Source organism: Mytilus californianus, unplaced genomic scaffold, assembly GCF_021869535.1.
Source record: "Mytilus californianus isolate M0D057914Y unplaced genomic scaffold, xbMytCali1.0.p SCAF_51, whole genome shotgun sequence".
In the NCBI taxonomy this organism is placed as follows: domain Eukaryota; kingdom Metazoa; phylum Mollusca; class Bivalvia; order Mytilida; family Mytilidae; genus Mytilus; species Mytilus californianus.
In genome coordinates, this window is record NW_026262703.1 from 1,164,540 (window position 1) to 1,187,151 (window position 22,612).

The window sequence follows — 22,612 nt, forward strand, 5'->3', positions numbered from 1 at the left end:
ACTAAACCCCTAACGGGAAGGATTGTGCCTGATATTCATATGATGAGGACATAATCTTTCAATCAGTTTAATTGAAGTCTGGAGCTGGCATGTCAGTTAACTGCTAGTAGTCTGTTGTTATTTATGTATTATTGTCATTTTGTTTATTTTCTTTGGTTACATCTTCTGACATCAGACTCGGACTTCTCTTGAACTGAATTTTAATGTGCGTATTGTTATGCGTTTACTTTTCTACATTGGCTAGAGGTATAGGGGGAGGGTTGAGATCTCATAAACATGTTTAACCCCGCCGCATTTTTGCGCCTGTCCCAAGTCAGGAGCCTCTAGCCTTTGTTAGTCTTGTTTTATTTTTAATTTTAGTTTCTTGTGTACAATTTGGAGTTAAGTATGGCGTTCATTATCACTGAACTAGTATATATATTTGTTTAGGGCCAGCTGAAGGACGCCTCCGGGTGCGGGAATTTCTCGCTGCATTGAAGACCTGTTGGTGACCTTCTGCTGTTGTCTGTTCTATGGTCGGGTTGTTGTCTCTTTGACACATTCCCCATTTCCATTCTCAATTTTACAACACAGGAACCAGAGGCGCTTTAAACAATTTAGTCCAAAGACTTGAGTTCCTATTGATTTTGACTAACGTACTTGATTCGATGCGTGAAAAAAACGTTATTGTAATGTAGCAAGACTAATACATGAAAGCAGTTTTACCGACCGTTGTTTTGAGTTTTCGATTACGAAGGGCGCCAAATGCGGAGCAGGTTCTGCTTACTCTCCGGAAGCACCCCAAATCACCGAACATTTTTAGTTGGCTTAGTGTGGCTCAGTTTTAATTTTTCTATTTACTCTTTTATACATTATCATTTGCCTGTTGTCATTTTTTCGTTGGTTTTTTTTTTTTTTGCAATGGTATTTGGCAGTTTTTCACCGATTTTTGAAAATCCAATGTCACAATTTTTAAACGGATGGATTACGAACATTAAATATAATGTCAAAGGCATGTCTTGGTTATTTGCTTTTCTTGCTTTAGAAACCCACCGAGAAAGATACGAATATTATATATCACGTTTGTTTAAAAAAAATAAATGTACGAATAAATAAATTAAAACAGTAAAGTAATGATGAACAAATAAGTAAAACAACGTAACAAACAACGAAATCTCCCCATTTTTTGGTTACATTTTGATAAAAGATTCCGAGGAAAAACAAGTGTTAAATATTTAGCCGTTTTTTGTCCATGTGATGTCGGAGAGTTTCAAGTAACTCTTAGCTTAACACATTCTTCTAGAGTGATTTAATTAATTGTTGTTTGCTTAATGCACAGTGACACATGTTTCATGTATATTCAGGGCAAGACTGAACACTTATATCATACTGAGTTACTTCTGTGAAGTGGGTCCACTGAAATGAAAGGCTTGTAAATTTGAGATTAACACTTGAAAACGAGACTGTTTGATAGGAACACAAATTTTGTAATAAAGACGAACCCCTCTATTCAGAACTACCGATCATATCTTCCTTAAATTTTTGTTTTTGCTTCAGGCATTTAAAAAGGCCAATAAAAAATGGGGTCACCAACCTAGTTTTTGATTTACAACGCCATCTTTTTCATGGAATTTGGAAGTCGGTACATGTTGTTATTAGCAGTGTATTTTTTTTTTTTTTATATAAAAAGTCTGTATCACATACAAATTGTTTGTTTATTTAACCTTATTGTTAGAAGGAATTATATTATTGATATTATCATCTTCTTAGGGACAAATGATAACGATAAGTTGTCATAATAATTTTCCCGCCCTTTTTATGGTGAAATATCTACAAAAAATCCATGGCCAGTTTGAATAAAAATTTATCATTTTTTTCTTCATGACAATTAAATAGAATATCCTTTTTTTATATTAAACAAAATAAGGAAAAAAAAACGTAGGTTCACCGTACTGAAAAAAAATTGGGAAAAAAGGCTAGGATGAAATTTGAAAAAAAAGGCAGGACAGGAGTTTTGAGTTAAAAAAAATTAGGCAGGATGAGCAACTTGGCAAAAAAAAAGGCAGGATGACATTTTATGTAAAAAAAGTCAGGATAAACTAAATAAAAAAAAGGCAGGACCGACCAGAGTGAAAAATAAAAAGGCAGGACAGAGATTACAACTAAAAAAAAAAGGCAGGACAAAATTTTTCATCCTAGCCCCCCCCCCCACCCCACCCACAACCCCCCGCCATAAAAATGAAATAGCCCCAGTTTCTAGCTATAATTTCAAACTATTTAGTTAACAAGAGTTTTTAACTGGATGTCAGACCGAAAAACTAACAATTTAGTGAAAATATTTTGTCAGTATCTTATATTGTTTCTGAGGAGAAGTGATAATAAGCAAAAATCAAAATTTAGAACAAGCAATTTGGGAAAATGAATTTGCCATAATCTTTTATGGTTTCGAAGTAGTAAACTCAAGAAAAACAGTGTTCTGGGAGATAACTCGTACAAAGAAAAGTGTTCGGTTAAACGGTGCCAGTTTCAAAGGCGTAATAACTGTTCATATCATATACCAAAAATCTTAGTAACATCTTGGGGAAACAAAAAAGCCTGGTAAGAATTAAAAGTGGCGCAAAAAAAAACAAAATAATTACAACAAATTAAATTAAAAGGTCTTTCCACGGAAAAGTGGAAACCCCTAATTAAAGAATACAAATGCAATAACTGTTGACACACAGAATATATTGTCAAAAATAGAATGAAATGACATAATCGTTTATAACGAGTATTTAGACCAAAATACTAAAATAGTTGGTGAACAAACATTAGAACCAAACATACATTCAATAATAAGTAACATTCATTGTCAGCTTTGTTCAATATTTTACGTCAAAGAGGAATTCTAATTAACCTTTCATTGAGAAACAATCATGAATTAAACAGAATGTTAATCTGGCGAAATAATCCCTATAATTATAATCAGAGAAGCATAACATCTCTAATCATCTGATCTCAAAATAAGCCTTCAAGTTGTCATCACTGGTTGAGTAAAGTTATCTTAAATACGACAGTAGGTTGGTCACTTACTTGAAATGAAGAATAATTAAGTGTGTCAACTGTGTATTCGTTCATTTTAGGTAAGTAAAATGATAAAATTCATCCTTCTTTCATTTGTATGTACTGTAATATCAAAATGATTTGATTTATACTTTACTATGAAAAGGTTATAGTACTAATATGTCAACTTTCGCGTTCACAGAAATGGTGATCTTGAATTTTAATATAGTAATTGAGGATCTAATCTAGGATTTTGGAGAGGTAGAATTGATTTTTCCTTCGATGAGAGAGGAGGGAGAAGAGGTCATCTTTTTGGAAAAGTGAAATTCCATTACAGTTTCGGTTGCGTTGTGTTTTCGTGCTTATCTTTGACATACATGTACGTTTAGGAAATTGTTTAGTATATGCAATGAAAAATACACCTGCAGTGTTTTTATATGATACTGTATACACTGAAAACTCTTTAAAAAATGATATTGAAAATGTAGTTATTATTTGTTTAGTCATATCATTTATACTGTCATTTTTCAATATAAGTATTAAAAAAACTTTGTTGCTTGTACATTATGCATTAGTATCATGTCCATCTTCCTCAATTTATTTTAAAAAGTCCAGAAAAATATACTCCAAGTTTGTATCTGGCTAGTCCTAAAATATATGACCTCGGGAGCATTATTTTCTATTTCTGTTTATTTCTGTTTATTTCTGATATTTTCTTTTTACTTACTTTGCTATTTATTATTTTTATTTGTTATTTTTTGTTTTTTAACTATCATTTTCTTCATCTTTAAAAAATAATGCTTATTCTGTTAAATTTTCATGAAAATAATTTTACTATTAGATTTATTTGTTATGACATGATTTCTTTATTCTGTACATGGTTCATCACAGTAATAAGTATTTTATTACCTTAATCTTTAATTTTTCCCAGTTATTCTTTATTCGTTTGAATTATATTATTCTCTATTCTTCATTTTTTTGCTCATTTTTCTCTATCAATTATTTTTTTCTCTATTCTGCATACCCCATCCAGACCCTTAGGTATGCATCGATGAGACAGCAACCTAATCAAAAACTATTTGTTTTCCATTACGCTATTTTCTTTAAACTTGTTTCAAAATATATATTTCATAGTGCATGTTATTTTTTGTAGTGCTTATAGATGCTAGGTTCCCAGATCAAGTATTTCATGAACACTTACAAAAAAATTTCGCCTGTGTAGGATTTAATACTAGTACGTGGCGGTATGAACGGATTTATGCAGTCATGTATAAAATTTTGGATGTCATGATAATATAATATAAGACAACAATTAACATTGGAATTATTTGAAGTGTTTTAGGGCAATATATTGAATATTTACAAATTAATAACACCTAGTATATAGAAAAGAAAAAAATAGTACATAGAGACGATAACAGGAATCGAAACAACAAAAAAAAGCCGGATATTACAAAAAGCTTAATGAAACTCGAACTCACGACTCCTCCGAAAAAAAACAGACTCACAAACAAAGCCAAATGAGCGAATATTTATACATGGTTCAAACCGTCGGAGTAGGTACAAGCACAAATTATGATGAAGTAAAACAAGTTTTAAGGGTGCGCACCCCCTTTTCCCCCATTTGAAAATGGTTATTAAATAAATGATACATAACTGGGAGAGATAAGTAGAGAAAACTGTATTTGCGTTTTTTTCCCTCGTGCCGGTCTATATTATCGGGGCTTATATTGTAATGTATATATCGAGTCATTATAATTGTCCAGAAACTGTAAATAAAATATGGTGCAATAAGTTTTGTGCACGCATTTCGCATGGTTTTCATTATATGAATAATTCATTTATGTTTATAATAAAAAATGACTGGAATATATTGTTATCTAAATATAAATTTCACTTGCATGTTGAGGCGTATAACAGTATAGTGTGCAAACTGGGTATTTTTTTAATTTTTGTTTGCAAGTAACAGAAAGAGTTTTGAAGGTTCCCCGACAAACCCTCGCTGAAGTCCCAGTACACTAGTTCTGCATCACAATATTATCCAGGTGTTCTATTCAGTAATGGTGGCCGTTTATCGACATAAGCAATAGATAATGATATTTGAATTTCACACCCTATGACAACAATTGTGTGTGTGTGTGTGTGGGGGGGGGGGGGGGGGGGTGCAGGGGGTGCTGCGGCCGTGAAATCTTAGTACATTTTGTAGTTCATCAACAGTGATAACTAGCCTGTCCACTTTGAGGTGGTTGTAGACATCAAACTTATTTTGATATTTTAGTTTGGTTCAATTTTTTTTATGTTTAAGCAGTTCTGTCAAGCAGATAAATAAGCTTTGGGTCAGTTGTAAATCATTTATAGAAATTCTTTGTTTTGAACTGTAAGTAAACAGTAGGATAACCCCTTACTAAGAACATGTTTTACATTTATTCTTCACAATTAAGAAACATCAAATCCTACAATTTCATTGGTCGAGAGCGCTTTGCTATATTCTAAACTATTTAAAAGCCATTGTATTGTATTTCGTCAGCATTCAGGTATATCACGCCGCAAATTTATTTTGGCATTTTAATACCCCACAAAATGAAGACAACTTAGAAGTATTGTTTTATTTTTTTGCTTGCAGGTTATCGACAAATGCAAGAAGTGTTGTAAAAATTTGGAAAGCCATGTAGTACTGATTACTAAAAGGATTATATTAGAATCATTCAGGTTGGTGTGTAAATAGTGTTTATCTTACTTCTGTTACCGTATATGTGTACACACAATTGTTATACTCAATTATAGTTATGAAGAAGAAGAGTCACACGTGTGATGTCTGTGGAAAATGTTTTAGACGTAGTTATAGCTTACGAATACACGGGTTACGACATTTAGGTAAAAAACAACATACATGTGAACTCTGCAGTAAACAATTTTATTGTAAAGCTGAATTAAATCAACACACAAAATATCATACCGGCGAAAAAAATCATGCGTGTGATGTATGTAGTAAAGTGTTTATCTCGTCTGTTATTCTGAAGGTACACATGAAGAGACATACATGTACCAAAGAAAGAAGTCATATATGTAACTTGTGCGGAAAAGCATTTTTAAATTCTTCTCACTTAACGAGACATACACGAATACATACTGGCGAAAAACCATACGAATGTGAAATGTGTGACCGTAGATTTTTACAGGATCGTCAATTGAGGGAACATATGAGAAAACATACTGGGGAAAAGTCATATGAATGTAACGTATGCAGTAAAAAGTTCGGTTACAACAGGACCTTACAGGAACATTTGCAAACACACACAAATATAAAGCCTTTTGAGTGTGATGTATGTGGTAAACAATTTGCTTACAACTCTAGCTTCAGGAAACACATACGAATACATACGGGTGAAGTATGGGAACACATGACAACACAATCACATGATGAACTTTACAAATGTAATATCTGTGATAAAGAATTTCATCAAAAGAAACAGTTAACGAGACACAACACGAGAACACATTCTGTTAGTACATCTTTCAAATGTGATGCATGTGGTAAGCTTTTTAAATCGAATGAATACTTAAAAAAGCACTTGAGAATACATACTGGTGAAAGGCCTTACAAATGTGATGTATGTTTAAAAACATATGGTCACAAAAGCATTCTGCAGAGACATTTGAAAACTCATACTGGCGCTGAGTCTGTCAGAGAAAAACGATATTTTTGAGATGTATGCGATAAAGGATTTCATCTGGTTACTGACTTGAAAAAACACAAGAGAATACATACCGGAGAAAGACCATTTAAATGCGACACTTGCCAAAAACGGTTTAGCACATCTAGTACCCTGTATTCACACCAGAGAATACATACCGGAGAAAGACCATATAAATGTAATTTATGTAGTAAAGCATTTTGTCAGAGTAATGATTTGACAAAGCATATAAGAATACATACTGGTGAGAAACCTTTTAAGTGTGAAATATGTTCAAAGAGTTTTAATCAGATTCAGCATCTGAAGAGACACTTGGAAACGCATAACTGATAACGACTGACAGTCACTATTAATATTATTTCATGTAAGAAAGGTTAGGGGTAACAATGGAGGTCTGTTATTGTTCCTCAAAAGTTTTTTTTTAATGTTTTAAGTTTAGTTTTAAAACATTATCAAACTGATATATGTACAATGTTTATATGATTTTTACACTAGATTTGTTGAAAAACTGTGCCGTGTAAATTTGATTCTCTGTTGAAAACTGTACAAAACTCTGGCCACGTTTAAAATAAAGGGTTGTTTCCTTTCTCACAGTCATACTTTAGTTTTATTTGTTTTTTTTAATCAAAAGGACTAAATATGGAATGACGTCAGTCTCAACTTCCTTTTGGTTTAAAGACAATACTCATGCTGAAACGGCATATGTTTTTGAAACATCAGCATTCATATCCTCTTCTATTTCATAAATAAATTCCTGACAACCCCACAACAACACAAAAAGTCATACAGTTACATAAACTATTTAAGCAAAGACCTTCTGCCTTTTATTTACGTTTTTAAGTGCATCTGCCCTGATTACACATCGATAAACTTTAAGAATTACTTGTTTAATCCTAAAACTCTCAACCCTAATAACCGTTATTTTATTGTTGTTTTCCTTTCGTGGAATCACAGCATTCTTTTCAATTACATCGGGCATGAATATATCACAGTAAAATCGACACAATGTTTACATTAAACCATAGTAATTGCAGCAAAATGGTCTATTATAGTGCAGTTAAGAAAATATTAAAGACCTATCATACTAGTAGTTGAAATTTGGTCAGCGATACTTTTGCATTAGAAGCATGGCCTTAGAATTTTACAAAAAAAAAACATTATAATTTGACTTATCTGAATAAGAATAATTTTTTCACTTAAATATATATTGTGTTTCTGTATTCTTATAAATTGTTTATTTTGATTGTACCAGCTTAATATGATAGCTGAATGTTCTATAAGTAAAGTACATGTTGATAATTTGTTATTTGATTGATGAATATTTATGATTTTATCTTAGTTAGCGAATATAAATCTGACTTTAAAAATAATAGATATTGATAAAAAAAAAATCTTATAATCCTGCGTTTTAGTAGTACTAGTAAATTGAAACTGAAAATTGGTGAAAAAAGGGTGGATGATGAGGGTGATGATGATGATGATTGATTCGTGTTTATTGTCCAGTGGCAAATATCACATGCATATATAATGACGAAAAAATGTGATTGTGATATTGAAATGAACCCTGTTTGTGCTAGACCGACATCATATGCGGATTTTTAATGTGCTAGTTCACAAGTAACATCGAGAATGCTAACAAGAGATCACCGAGGCAGAATACAATGGGGGAAGATACCACCAAAGTGTTTATAAAAATATAAAGTCAAAGATAAAAAGAGAAGATCATGGCCGAAATAAAACACATACATAGTTCTATCATTCAATGTTGATCCATATGGTGATACCACTTATACAGGAAAATACATGTAAAAATAAGATGATTTGGTATGATTGCCAATGAGACAACTCTCCACCAAGGACCAAATGACAACTATAAGCCACCGTATGCACGCCTTGCGTGATAATTTCATGGGAAAACACATTTCTCATATTAAGATGCCATTGACTGGAATTTAAAAGCATTAAAAGGCTAAAAATGAGGCCATAGAAATGTTTTATTTATATAATTATACAGGAAATAATGGTATCACTATTCCGGGACGACTATCTTTGTACAAGTATTTCGAAAAAAATAATGACATAAATTGTGTCACAACACCAGACACTTTTAAGATTAAAGACAAAGATATGTCTTAAGACCATCTTAGGACATGTCTAAGTCACAATAATATGCTACCTTTTAAAACCAGGGACGTGAGCTGATTGTAACTGAATGAATATATTCAAAGACAGTACTTTCAGAGTAAAAGAAAACGTGAGGTAGAAATGAGACAACAATCCAACGACACAAATACTTCTAGCCAAAATTTTGCCAAGAAATGGAATTTTATATATCGTGTGACAGGATGTGTGAATATGTTATTACAAAGAAAAGGGAAATTAACAATTTGAAATTAAAGTTAATTTAGATAAAATAATAGATAAACAAAATACTACAATACGAAATAATCCCTAAAACTTAATAAAATGGTAAAAAAAGGCATTATATTAAGTAAAAAAATAGGTCTCATTTGAATAATCTTACTCCAAAGTCCGCTATAAATAAAGAAAGATGGGAGTGACCGAAAACGAATGAATTTTTTCCAACGACCATAACTGCAAAAGGTTTATTTATAGCGGACTTTGGAGTAAGATTATTCAACTGAGACCTTTTTTTTTACTTTTACATAATGCCTTTTTTACCATTTTATTAAGTTTTAGGGATTATTTCGTATTGTAGTATTTTGTTTATCTATTATTTTATCTAAATTAACTTTAATTTCAAATTGTTAATTTCCCTTTTCTTTGTAATAACATATCACTATCCATTAGTCCATATGTTGATTTCAATGGAACTTTCACAGACTCTTAATCAGCTGATGGTATTAGGGACCTCCTGTGGTGATTATTGATCCAAATCATGTTGAAGGTTTCACATAGGATAACATGAGCTGTATAATATAATTTATCTTACCTTCTATACATTTCTAGGAATATGATTGGTTAAAAGCGTCCGCGTGGAGACCGTGTATATTCCATATTAGTTTAGTAAGGAGGCGGGGCTTATTTCATACACGGTTAGTAGTGGTGTTACGTCCCTTTATAAAAACAAAACGGTATTGAGAAAAAATCTTAAAGGTTTCAACAGACGAAGAAATTGATGATGATCATGAAGATAGAAATAAATTCATAAAACACATTTAAACCTAACAAGTTGTTATTGTTGGAATTTGTTTTTGTAGGATCAATGGAAGTAGTTTCTTAATGCTAACGGTATTGAAGACTTGCTCATTTTGATAGGTCACTAGTCTAAATTTCACACGTCAAGATAGTCGGTAAGATAAATTCGTTACATAGTGTGCTAGTGACGTAATACGGTATATATGGGGTCAGTAAATTCCATATGGGGATTCGAGCTTCGCTCTCACCCCATATGGAATTTACTGACCCCATATATACCGTATTAGGTCACTAGCACACTATGTAACTAATATTATATTGGGTTGAGGGGATTCAGAATTCCTTTGTGAGCTGGACTGGAAGTTTTTCAAGTTTATTTTGACCCCGGGGGTGCTTGCCATTCCACGATAATGATATTTTATATTTGATATAAAAGTTATTTTAAATGCAATATATATTTTTCTAGTGTGTATTGGATAATATAAACAAAGAAACATGATTTATTAAAGTGTGTTCGAAATTCAAGAACCCTTTTTGTCTTTCTTCTTTTTCGGTTTTTTCTTTTTCCTGTCTTTTCTTTTTCTTTTACGATCCTTATTTCGATTCCTACATTTCGGAGAAATGGTTTTGCCTGGACAACAAGAATAACAATTGTCTTTTTTCCCACAATTAATCTTGCCTTTAACACAATTCTTACAAAACTTATCGATTCTTTTCTTCTTCACTTTACATTTTCCTTGAGTAGGTGTCGTTGTTGTGGTTGGAGACGCTTGATTCTGACATTGTGGATGAGTTACTTGCCCTATGCAACACAGTTTTTTACATTTTTCGTTCGGACGTTTCCTTTCCAAACATTTTATGCACTGCTGGTCAGTACTAGGTGTTGATTTGAATGTCTGACTCATGGGTGTTGTATATACTGTTGTACTATCCGTTATTGTTCCATGTTCTAGTTGTATGTCTTTATCTGCAATAAGATTTTCAATTTAAATATTCATTTCGCATGAAATACAGAAAAGAAACATTAAATTGTTTTCAATTATCAACGGTTAATTTTTCTGGAGAACGTTATTAGCTTCATAATTGTTATGGTTTACATTTGTCCTAGGGAGGTGCACATAAAGCCATCCCGAACTACTGTGTGATTCTTTCAATTCGCTGACATCATATAAAAATAAGGAGATGTGGTATGAATGCAAATGAGATGACTATCCACCCAAGTTCAAATGAAGTGGATGTAAGCAATTTTCAATTGAAGTGTTGCCTATAATTGCTTACATCCACTTTATTTGAACTTTGGTGGATAGTTGTCTCATTGGCAATCATACCTCATCTCCTTATTTTCATATAGACAACAGTACGGCCTTCAACAATGAGAAAAAACCATACCGTATAGTCTCAATTCAACTGAGAAAACTAACGGCCTAATTTATAACAAAACAGTTTACGAAAAACAAATATAACATACATGTACCAACGACAACCACTGAACTACAGGCTCCTGACTTGGGACAGGCACTGAAATAATGTGGCGGGGTTAAAGGTGTTTGTGAGCGCTAAACTCTCCCCTAACCTGGGACAGTGGTGTAACAGCACAACATAAGAATAAACGATAAAAATCAGTTGAAAAAAGCTTAACTCATCAGATCGATACAAATCAGAAAAAAATTAAACAAAAACACAGACCGGGCGTATCAAGGTATTTATCCATCTCTCATCGCTAACAACAAAAAAGACACGAAGTACAGATCTGAGAGTACTCGCAGTTACTGACAGCTAATTCAAAGCCAATAACAACTTATAAAAAAACCACATTTATCTAAGACTAAAATATCAATCAGTACATCCAACATCCAATGAATGTAGTGTAAAGACGTCATTAACAATCAGAGAAAAACATGACCTTGTGCAATGCCAAAATATAGGTACCGATGATTGTAGTACCGTGAAATTACATTTGTGTATAACAATAATATCTAGTATGGTTTTAATTTACTGATAACAAAATCAATATTTATATCAATAAAAACAATATTCAAACATTTAATTACAGTGTTGAATTGGTAACCTTTTAGAATTAGTTTATTTAAAGGATTGATAAGTTTACCCGGATCGTATCTAAATTTCTGATTAACAATACCACCGTAAAATTTAGGATGTGCTATTCTGTTTGAAATAAGTTTTCTACAGGTACAGCCAAACTTGCAAATCAAATCTTTGTATCTATGGAAGAATTTAGTAAAGTAATTGGTGGTAACGAAATCCCTGACTTAATAATTTTCTAGTAATAGATAGATTACGCGGATTGAAATCCAAATTGTCACTACAGACACGGGCATAGCGAACGAGTTGGGATATATAAAAGACACAGTAAGACGCTGCCAAAGGAACATCATCGTCCAAAAAAGGAAAACGAACAATAGGGAAAGAAAATCGTCCCTTTTGTCGTAAATTTTTGTGTAGAGTTTCTGGTGTAACACTGAAATATCTAAATTTAGGAAAGGACTGTTATTGTTGTTAATATTTGATTTATTTAAAGTAAGTTCCTTTGGGTAAATTTCAGCAGTATATTTAGAGAATTCTTGATTATTAAAAGAAAAATATCATAAAAATAACGGCAAGTGTTGTTGAATTTATCAATTAAATAGAATTAAGACGGTTCTTTACTGAGTTTGGCCATAAACTGTGATTCATAACAGTATAAGAACAAGTCTGCTATCAAAGGGGCACACTTGGTGCCCATAGAAATACCTACAGCCTGTCGATAAACTTTATTGCCGAAACGTACATAAATGTTGCCAAGAAGAAAATTTACGGCTTTAATCATCTCATCACACCTCCAGTAAGTATATCTAGCATTTTTACCTTTCTCATTTGAGAAAAAGGCTTTATATGAGTTGCAGCAAATAAATCTGCATTCAGAGTTATTAAACGACATATTTAACTAAATAGGAAAACTTTTGTTTGATAAGATTGTATGGAAGTGTAGTATAAAAAGTGGAAAAGTCAAAACTGTCACCCGAATCAAAAGGACCATCAAAAGCACGTAATTTATCTTAATCATCCAAAGAGTTTTTTTACACTCCAAAAATGGTTAATTCCAACTATTTTCAAATATATTGTTACAAAATCTAATGATAAGTTCTTTGATAGTTGTTAAGGAAATCGTTAAAAGCACCGAAAGATTAGTAGTAGAACACTTACTAGAGGCCGAGATGAAACGATATTTTTCTTTTTTTTTGTGTAGTTTATTTATCTCTGAGAGCTCTGTATTTGGCCCTTGTCCTGAGTATACTCGAACTACTTGTAACAGGACGTCGATTGCAAAAAAAAAAAAAACCCTCAACACTTTAAAGTGGTTCGTCTAAGTGACACATTGCGAGGTCAGAATTCATTCCGATTCCCATCCGTTTTTAGCTCACCTGGCCCGAAAGGGCCAAGTGAGCTTTTCTCATCACTTGGCGTCCGTCGTCCGTCGTCGTTCGTTAACTTTTACAAATATCTTCTCCTCTGAAACTACTAGGCCAAATAAAACCAAACTTGGCCTAAATTATCCTTAGGGTATCTAGTTTAAAAAAATTATTCGATGACCCCGCTCATCAACCAAGATGGCCGCCATTGCTAAAAAAAGAACATGGGGGTAAAATGCAGTTTTTGGCTTATATCTCTGAAACTAAAGCATTTTGAGCAAATCTGACGTGAGTAAACATGTACATCAGGCCAAGATCTAACTGCCCTGCAATTTTCAGACGCATCAGACAACCCGTTGTTGAGTTGCTGCCCCTGGGTTGGTAATTTTAAGGAAATTTTGCAGTTTTTGGTTATTATCTTGAATATTGTAATAGATAGAGATTAACTGTAAACAACAAAATTGTTCAGCAAAGTAAGATTTACAAATAAGTCAACATAACCAAAATTGTCAATAGACCCCATAAGGAGTTATTGGCCTTTAAAGTCAATTTTTGCACAATTTTTCGTAAATATTTGTAATCTTTTACAAAAATCTTCTCCTCTGAAACTACTGGGCCAAATTAAACCAAACTTTACCTAAATCATCCTCAGAGTATCTAGTTTAAAAGATGTCTCCGATGATCCCGCCCATCAATCAAGATGGCCGCCATGGCTAAAAATAGAACATGGGGGTAAAATGCAGTTTGGCTTATATCTCTGAAACTAAAGCATTTAGAGCAAATCTGACATTTGGTAAACATGTTTATCAGGTCAAGATCTATCTGCCCTGAAATTTTCACACGCATCAGACAAGCCGTTGTTGGGTTGCTGCCCCGGAATTGGTAATTTTAAGAAAATAATAGAGATAAACTGTAAACAGCAAAAATGTTCAGCAAAGTAAGCTCTACAAATAAGTTAAATGATTAAAATTGTTAATTGACCCCTTCAGGAGTTATTGTCCTTTAAAGTCAATTTTTCACAATTTTTCGTAAATTTTTGTAATCTTTTACAAAAATGTTCTTCACTTAATCTACTGGGCCAAATAGAATTAAACTGAGCCACAATTTTCAATAGGGTATGTTGACCCCGTCATCCAACCAACATGGCCGTCATGGCTGAAAATAGAACATAGGGGTTTACTATAGAAGTCTATGGGGAAATTGTAAAAAAAAAACAATTTCAAATGGTCTTCATTAACTATTGTAAGACTACAATTGTATGACCTGCTTTAAATTTAACTACTGGGCCGAACTAAACCAAAATTGGCCTTAATCATTGTTAGGGTATCTAATACTATTTATTATGATTTTAACCTTATTTTACATGATTTCCAAAACCACAGTAGATACAAGTGAACGACACAGGCTCTTGAGAGCCTCTAGTTTAAAGACGCAGTCCCTTAGCAAAAAGATAGTTAAATTTAATATTTCGTGTAGAGAGATTGATGAATTCTCTGAATCTAAAAGACCCTTGCAGTTATTGTGGGGGTCTGTAGGTGACATATTGCGAGACAACAGTTCTTACCCAACACAACCTCTTTTCAAATGTTATTTATATATAATGTAATCTAACATACAGATCTTATCGAATTGTTTATTTCGACTAATTCGTTTACTGCATATGCATGACATAGTTGCCACAGGACATTGCGTTCCAACAATTAATTGATAAGTATTTACGTGTTCATGAAGCCAATAGTTCGTTCCCGCAAATATCATTCTTCTAAGCAAAGTAACGTGTTTTTTCTTACTTCTGCTGCCTTGTGTTAAATCAAAAGCTAGCAAAGATAATGGTTTGGTCCGAAATTAATGTTAAAATGTAAAAACATGCAATCGCAAGAACAAGATTTAAAAAAATATTGAAATATAAAGGTTTCAAAATATACCGACCGTATTGAGATTACTTATTAGACGCGCTGGGCATAAAATTATTGATGGCTTTGCTTGGTTAGTGTCCGAAATATATGTTGCGACCATCTGTGATTGTTAAAAGAGAGCTCATGATCAGTTGAAATACAGAAAAACTCGTGTACAAAAAAAAACCCAATAAAAACCCAAATATTAATGTCGTCAAGAGATAAGCTTTCGTGTTGCTTACATCAATGTATGATAACATACAATACGTTCTTATGTATTAAAGGATTTTTAATTTATAGATATTTTGAATAAATCTTACCAAATGTTAGCTTTGGGTCTTTACCCAACTCGAAAATTCCGTCACAGGCAGATTTGTCATTCTTTTCTTGTTCGTTTAATCCTATAAATTGACAAAAAGATCTATTATCATTATTTTGTAAATTTTATTTGCTTTTTTATGCTGACATAGATCGTTCTGGTGTAAAAAGCTGATGTAAACATTCAGTGCAAGGTTATGATTTATGTTGATTACAACAGAAGAAGATGTGATGTGTAGCGGAAACAAACAACAACTCAAGAAGAAAAATCATATAGGATTCAAAGTTCATTCTTCAACTGTTACAATAAATATTTTCGAAACTGTGTATTCAGCTCTAAAGTGGAAGTAGACTAGGTTTATCATTGTAGTGAAATATTTCTTGATCTTAATTTATAATTTAAAACAAATTAGAAGTTTAATCGAGCTGAGGAAAATTTCTGGACTCAAGTGTTACGCCGATAAAGGCTGCGTCCGCGTCCTAACATTGGTATTTAAACCACATCATTTTGTGGCTGTACAAAGTAAGACTATCTGTACCATGTAGTGTTCGTTGTAAGACTATCTGTACCATGTAGTGTTCGTTGTAAGACTATCTGTACCATGTAGTGTTCGTTGTAAGACTATCTGTACCATGTAGTGTTCGTTGCTCTAGTTGTTGTTTGTCTTTGTTTGAACGACTATTATGTGGTAAGTGTGGTCTGTTGTTAGGTCCAATATAATACTGGTATTCAGATTAGACCAGTGTTTGCGGTTGGTGTGGTCTGTTGTAAGGTCCAATATAATATTGGTATTCAGATTAGACCAGTATTGACGGTTGGTGTGGTCTGTTGTAAGGTCCAATATAATATTTGTATTCAGATTAGACCAGTATTGACGGTTGGTGTGGTCTGATGTACTGTCCAATATAATATTGGTATTCAGATGAGACCAGTGTTGGCGGTTGGTGTGGTCTGCTGTACTGTCCAATATAATATTGGTATTCAGATGAGACCAGTGTAGACGGTTGGTGTGGTCTGATGTACTGTCCAATATAATATTGGTATTCAGATGAGACCAGTGTTGGCGGTTGGTGTGGTCTGTTGTAAGGTCTAATATAATATTGGTATTCAGATGAGACCAGTGTTGGCGGTAAGTGTGGTCTGCTGTACTGTCCAATATAATATTGGTATTCAGATGAGACCAATCATTGACGGTTGGTGTGGTCTGCTGTACTGTCCAATATAATATTGGTATTCAGATTAGACCAGTATTGACGGTTGGTGTGGTTTGATGTACTGTCCAATATAATACTGGTATTCAGATAAGACCAGTGTTGGCGGTTGGTGTGGTCTGATGTACTGTCCAATATAATATTGGTATTCAGATGAGACTTGTGTTGGCGGTTGGTGTGGTCTGATGTACTGTCCAATATAATATTGGTATTCAGATTAGATAAGTATTGACGGTTGGTGTGGTCTGATGTACTGTCCAATATAATATTGGTATTCAGATTAGACCAGTATTGACGGTTGGTGTGTCTGATGTACTGTCCAATATAATATTGGTATTCAGATGAGACCAGTGTTGGAGGTTGGTGTGGTCTGATGTACTGTCCAATATAATATTGGTATTCAGATGAGACCAGTGTTGGAGGTTGGTTTGGTCTGCTGTACTGTCCAATATAATATTGGTATTCAGATGAGACCAGTGTTGGAGGTTGGTATGGTCTGCTGTACTGTCCAATATAATATTTGTATTCAGATCAGACCAGTGTTTGCGGTTGGTGTGGTCTGATGTATTGTCCAATATAATATTGGTATTCAGATGAGACCAGTGTTGGCGGTTGGTGTGGTCTGATGTACTGTCCAATATAATATTGGTATTCAGATGAGACCAGGGTTGGCGGTTGGTGTGGTCTGATGTACTGTCCAATATAATATTGGTATTCAGATGAGACCAGTGTTGGCGGTTGGTGTGGTTTACTGTACTGTCCAATATATTTGGTATTTCCTATCAATACTTATATATGATCTTGGCAAACTTCGTATCATTGCTATAAAGGACCCCGCCTATCATAATCAGCGTGTCCGTCCTTGTGTTCGTTCGTCTCAAATAGATAGTTTGCGCTCTCTAACTTTTAAAAACCTTGGAGTTGGGTATTATAATGCAATATTCGGTATTATAATTCACCATCCTAGACGGTATTACGCGATCAAGTAAGAAACCATTACTTATAGAATAACTAATCGAAGAATTCATATATAGAAAAATATTAAATGATTAACCGAACAACACATAAATTCATGAATGCTCGTAGCGCATAAGTTTAGTTGTAGTATTGTTTGGTCACGAGTTTTATACTTACAATACTTAGTATTAGTATTTGAATTATTACATAGACCATGAACTTCTTAATGGAAATAAAGTATAAAATACAAGGAATTATCTTCTAATTATCTATATTTCTGAAAGCAAATGTACTTTTAAACTTACTTCTGAAACATATAACGAAGCCTTTACCACCTTTAGATTTTTCAGTTGTCGACGAAAATTTGATGTTGACCTGGGTGTTAGGCGGAAATTCTTTACGAAAATCTCCCTTGTAAACCACGATCTCATTAATAGTCAGCTGATCGTTCTGCATATCGACGTCAAATAAACTTGTCTGTACTAAGACCCTGCTTCCACCTGCAGTAGGTACGATTATTGTAGTTTCACAAGTTTTCTCAATTTTTGAAATCTGTAACTTATTGTCATCAAACATCGTTCTGTCGTAATTCCATGGTATATGTTGATGGCTCAGTATTACACCACTATTTGCATTTCTTCCTATGTACCTGCTTTTGCATATTAATTCTTTAAAGTACACACTTGTTTGTGCAGCTAAAAGGTAAAGAAAAAAACTTCAAAGGAAACATCGGATGGTCAAAATTATCTTATTAAATTCTGAACTACGTAACATACACCCTTTTTTCAGTGTCAATCGAATTCTCAAAAACTCCCGATCTGTTCCTCGATTTGAGTGGAGTACATGTACATTGCATATTATTATGACGCAATAATTATTGTTCTGGTTTGTTTTCATTTGTTGTAATATTGCACTTTGATATCTTTTTTTTCAAGATAACATATCTATTTAGATCACTTTAATTTAAAAAATTTGGTTATAGGAATTCAGTTAATCTGACCCAAGCGACAATCAATTTGCTGAACATCATAAAAAACTTAGCAATTTAATATCTGAAGAAGAAAACTCAAAACGGAGTTTGAGATACAACGTTAAAATTATTAAATAGTGAACTCAAAATTCTTTTTTTCTAATCAATATTTAGCTGGGATTTAGAAAAAAGGTCACATGGCCATAATAAAAATCGACAGTAAAACCCATGAAACAGGAAATGTCAGTTTATGTTTTGTAAAAATACAAAAATACGAGTCCCGATAACTCGTGTAGGGAGTATGGATCAGTATGCAATAGATCTTAGAGATGTCCGAAGGTGGCCTGTACCGGTTGAAGCTAGGGTAAACTATCCCTATCCAGCATGTCTTCAGTCCTGATTTCAATTCACCCTGGGGAGGAGGAGGAGGCATAGCTAACGCGTGAATGTATTGTTAGTTTGATCCAGTCCTGAATATTACTGAAACATTTGACACAGGACGACATTTTAGCAAGTAAAAATTCATAAGAAAAAAGACAATTTTGTAAGATTTACCATTTCGGATTTGTTTGTATTACTTACCTTTAATACACATCCATTCGTGGATTATTATTGATTGTGCCTCATTTACACATGTTCGTGTATAAATCGGTGTCGAAGGAAACTGGATTAAACAGGATTGTTTCCAATAGCAATCAGCTACATCTGCTCTAAGATCGGCTGGTCGACCAACACAAGGAGACTCATTATTCTGGAAAAATTCACCAGAGGCCGGACATTCGTCAGATGAGGCATCAATGATTGGTTTATAAATGACCGATCCTAGTGGACAGCTTATGTTTATGGCTTTGCACATGTCATTCTGTGCAGGTACAGGGAAACACGAACACTTGGAATTAGAATTTGCCTCTGAAAATATATACTGTAAAATTAGAAAATAATAAAAATAGCAAAAAATATTTTCTTGGAAGGATGATTGGTTATTTAGAAAAAAAAACATGAAAAAAATTAGAAAAGGTAGAATTAACAACAGATTGACGGATACACGTATACATTGTCTTGATTTATCAAAAAACAACCAGAACCGTGCACCCTTCAAGAGGAGTGGCGACAGCATCATAGAAAAACACAAGACAACAAAAAAGTTTGGACATTGATACCACTATAAAAGATGAAATTATTAGCAAGAGACATTTTGCGTTACTCTCAACTTTGAGATATTTTCAAACAATGTCTTGTGTTCAATGGCCACAACTGCCGCAAAGTTTGCACAAAAACAAGGAAGATACTAATATCTATCTCTCTTTAAAATACCAAATATCTAATAAATATATTGAAGATTTTCAGGAAAGAGAAGCAAAAAACTTAATGAAGATCTAACTGACGGACGGAGTACAGCTTGAATCCCCTTTGACTTCGCAGATTAATGACACGCGTCAAATAACATATGTTTCATTTTTAGTTTAACTCAGTAAATATCATATATATTTTGAGATAACTTCGGGTGTTAAGGTAGTTATACATCCTTTACTTTAATTTTTTAAGGGAACGATCTTTACAAATTAAGATAAATACAGAAAAGCGCCTCGGACGCAACAAATCTATCAAGTTTTATCTGCTTTTTATTTTTTTATTTTTTTAGGGGGTCATACTTTAAATACAATGCACCTTGTATGATTTCCACAGTATTATTTACATAAATATTAATTCAAATATGTTATTCAAATTTATATTGTTGATGACATAGTTAAATTTGTTGTCGTTTTTTATATTTGAACGACACCGGTTACTTTGAGGTCTACTCCGAGCTCGTTCAGGACGGCGAAAAATATGGATGTAAATATTAAACCGACATATCTTTTTTTAAAATGATATGAATAATTTTGCACTACAATAAGAATAAAATAAATTTATGATGCCGATATTCATTTTCATGCAAACAATCCTACCTGCTATGAAAATATATCCAAAAACTACAATACTGAGCACAGTAATAAGTGCCATGGATTATAGTACGTCCTATACGATACTACATACACAAGTATGTTTAACAAATACTAGCGAAACATTCAGTATATGAGAACAATACATGTAATATGATCCGAGGTGTAGTGCTCCACTATTATACTGATTGGGCGGCATATTTGTCTATATTTATAATTGGTTGGAGTAGTAGTCTTCCTTCATTAAGTTATGTTTCAAGTGGTGTAGATAAAAATATCACTACCCTTCTCAAAGGTGAAATTTTACGTATTTTACAGATTACTGATTAAGTATTTAAATGTACATGTCTTTTATCTATACAAATAATGATTTTACTATTTATATGCATATGCTTTTCCTGTTTGGAGTAAAGAAGGAAAAGTTAAGATTACTTTTAAGCGAATGAAATACCAGTATATAAAAAAATAAAACCTTCAGAAGAGATGATGAGAATTGTGATCTTGCCAATCGTCGTAACTCGGACGAAACATATTTATAACATATTTATCCTTGTGCTATATGTAAAGGGTACAAAGTAAACCAAGGACAACCAAGTAGTTTATATAGGTCAGTCTGAGTGGTAAAAAGGTCAAGGTTGTTCTTTATTTGACATATTGGTTAATACGAGGCTCAAATATCCTACTTAAAGTACTATTTTAAAATAAATAGTTTATTAAACAGTCTTACCGTAAAAAAGAAAAAAACTGTAAATGTCAAGCAGATTAGGGAGCTATCATTTGATTTTTATGGGGGAGATAGGATGAAAACTTTTGTCCTGCATTTTTATTTAGTTGTTTATCCTGACTTTTTTTTTACATAAATTGTCATCCTGCCTTTTTTTAACATAAATTGTCATCCTGCCTTTTTTTTGGCGAAGTTGCTCATCCTGCCTTTTTTCAAATTTCATCCTAGCAACCCCCCCCCCCCCCCCCTTGCCCACCCCATAAAAATCAAATGGTAGCTCCCTTAGATGAAATATGTTCAATTTTTTACGACCAAGTTCACTTCATTTTGCACATTACAGATGGGTGCAGTCCTATCACGTACAAAGGTTAAAGTAGAACAGTCCTTTTGACCGCTCTCCAAGTTATATTTAGAAATTTTTAGCAAACCTACAAGTTGACTTTATCCTTAGTAGACCAGACCTGAGGTGAGGTCTGATGAAGCAGAGGGGACAGGTCAGATTGACCAGACGTATGGACAGGACAGCTTGACCAGACTAGTCCTACTGTTAACCTGCCTTGTGGAAAAACTGCCGATAATTGTTTTTTTTCTTTATGTAACTTACAAAGTGTTTTTTTTTTTTTCAGTTCTAAATATTGTTTCAATATTTCCACATATACTAGGTTCAGAAAAATCTGTGCAAGACAAAGTTACAAGGGAATTTCTAGGTTGGCCCTGGCATGTGCTGTTCTGCGAAATTGTAATGCAGATAGTGAACGTATTTTCCCAATGCTAAAAAAATCCAAACTGAACATAGGTCAGAATAATACTAGTATGGTCTTTTACAGTTATAAATTAATTTTTTTAATTATTTGAAAAAACAAGGATTTTCTACGCATGAAACATATTACCGTAGCTGTATTGTGGGTCTTTAATGCTCTTCAACTTCGTATTAAGGTGGTACCTAACACTACAGGGAGATAACTCTTGTAAAAATCAGCTAAACGTTTTAATCACGTTGTATTGTTAAGGAAATATTAAGCTCCTCAATGATCAAAATTAGTGTTTGTCAAACTGCTATATAACCAATGAAATTTTTCTGATAAAGTGGTTGGTTTAAATTTTTTGAAATTTTTATATTTTTGTCAAAGGGTCAAAGTAAACATTTCGTCAAAATTTTATGAAAATTAAACGAGCCAAATTAATATTAGTCGAGGTGTTGGGTACCACCTTAAATCGATTAAATTATAAATCTTACTGTTTGTCTTTCTTGCTCTCTAATAATTTTCAAGAGACACGAGCAGCCTACCTCAAAAACGATTAAGCTCT

The 22,612-nt window shown here is 33.1% G+C and overlaps 1 protein-coding gene and 1 long non-coding RNA gene across 5 annotated transcripts in view; one reads left to right on the top strand and one right to left on the bottom strand.

The window, feature by feature from the left end:
- The first annotated feature begins 8,930 nt into the window (after positions 1-8,930).
- On the top strand, positions 8,931-10,403 carry LOC127703819 (uncharacterized). Its single transcript, XR_007983061.1, has 2 exons — positions 8,931-10,083; positions 10,163-10,403. It is a non-coding gene; the product is annotated as an uncharacterized LOC127703819 (long non-coding RNA).
- Positions 10,331-22,612, bottom strand: part of LOC127703815 (uncharacterized) — a 133,342-nt gene continuing 121,060 nt past the window's right edge. The window contains exons 1-5 of one of the 4 annotated variants that reach the window (XM_052207891.1): positions 20,587-20,896; positions 19,220-19,546; positions 17,973-18,362; positions 15,501-15,581; positions 10,331-10,842 (exon numbers count right to left, since the gene is read on the bottom strand). In XM_052207891.1, coding sequence (XP_052063851.1) covers positions 10,397-10,842; positions 15,501-15,581; positions 17,973-18,362; positions 19,220-19,546; positions 20,587-20,641 — 1,299 coding nt within the window. In that variant the 5' untranslated portion in view covers positions 20,642-20,896 and the 3' untranslated portion in view covers positions 10,331-10,396. Of the gene's footprint in view, positions 10,843-15,500; positions 15,582-17,972; positions 18,363-19,219; positions 19,547-20,586; positions 20,897-22,612 lie in introns of those variants that run through there. The other 3 variants (XM_052207892.1, XM_052207889.1, XM_052207890.1) reach the window with 3 other exon arrangements.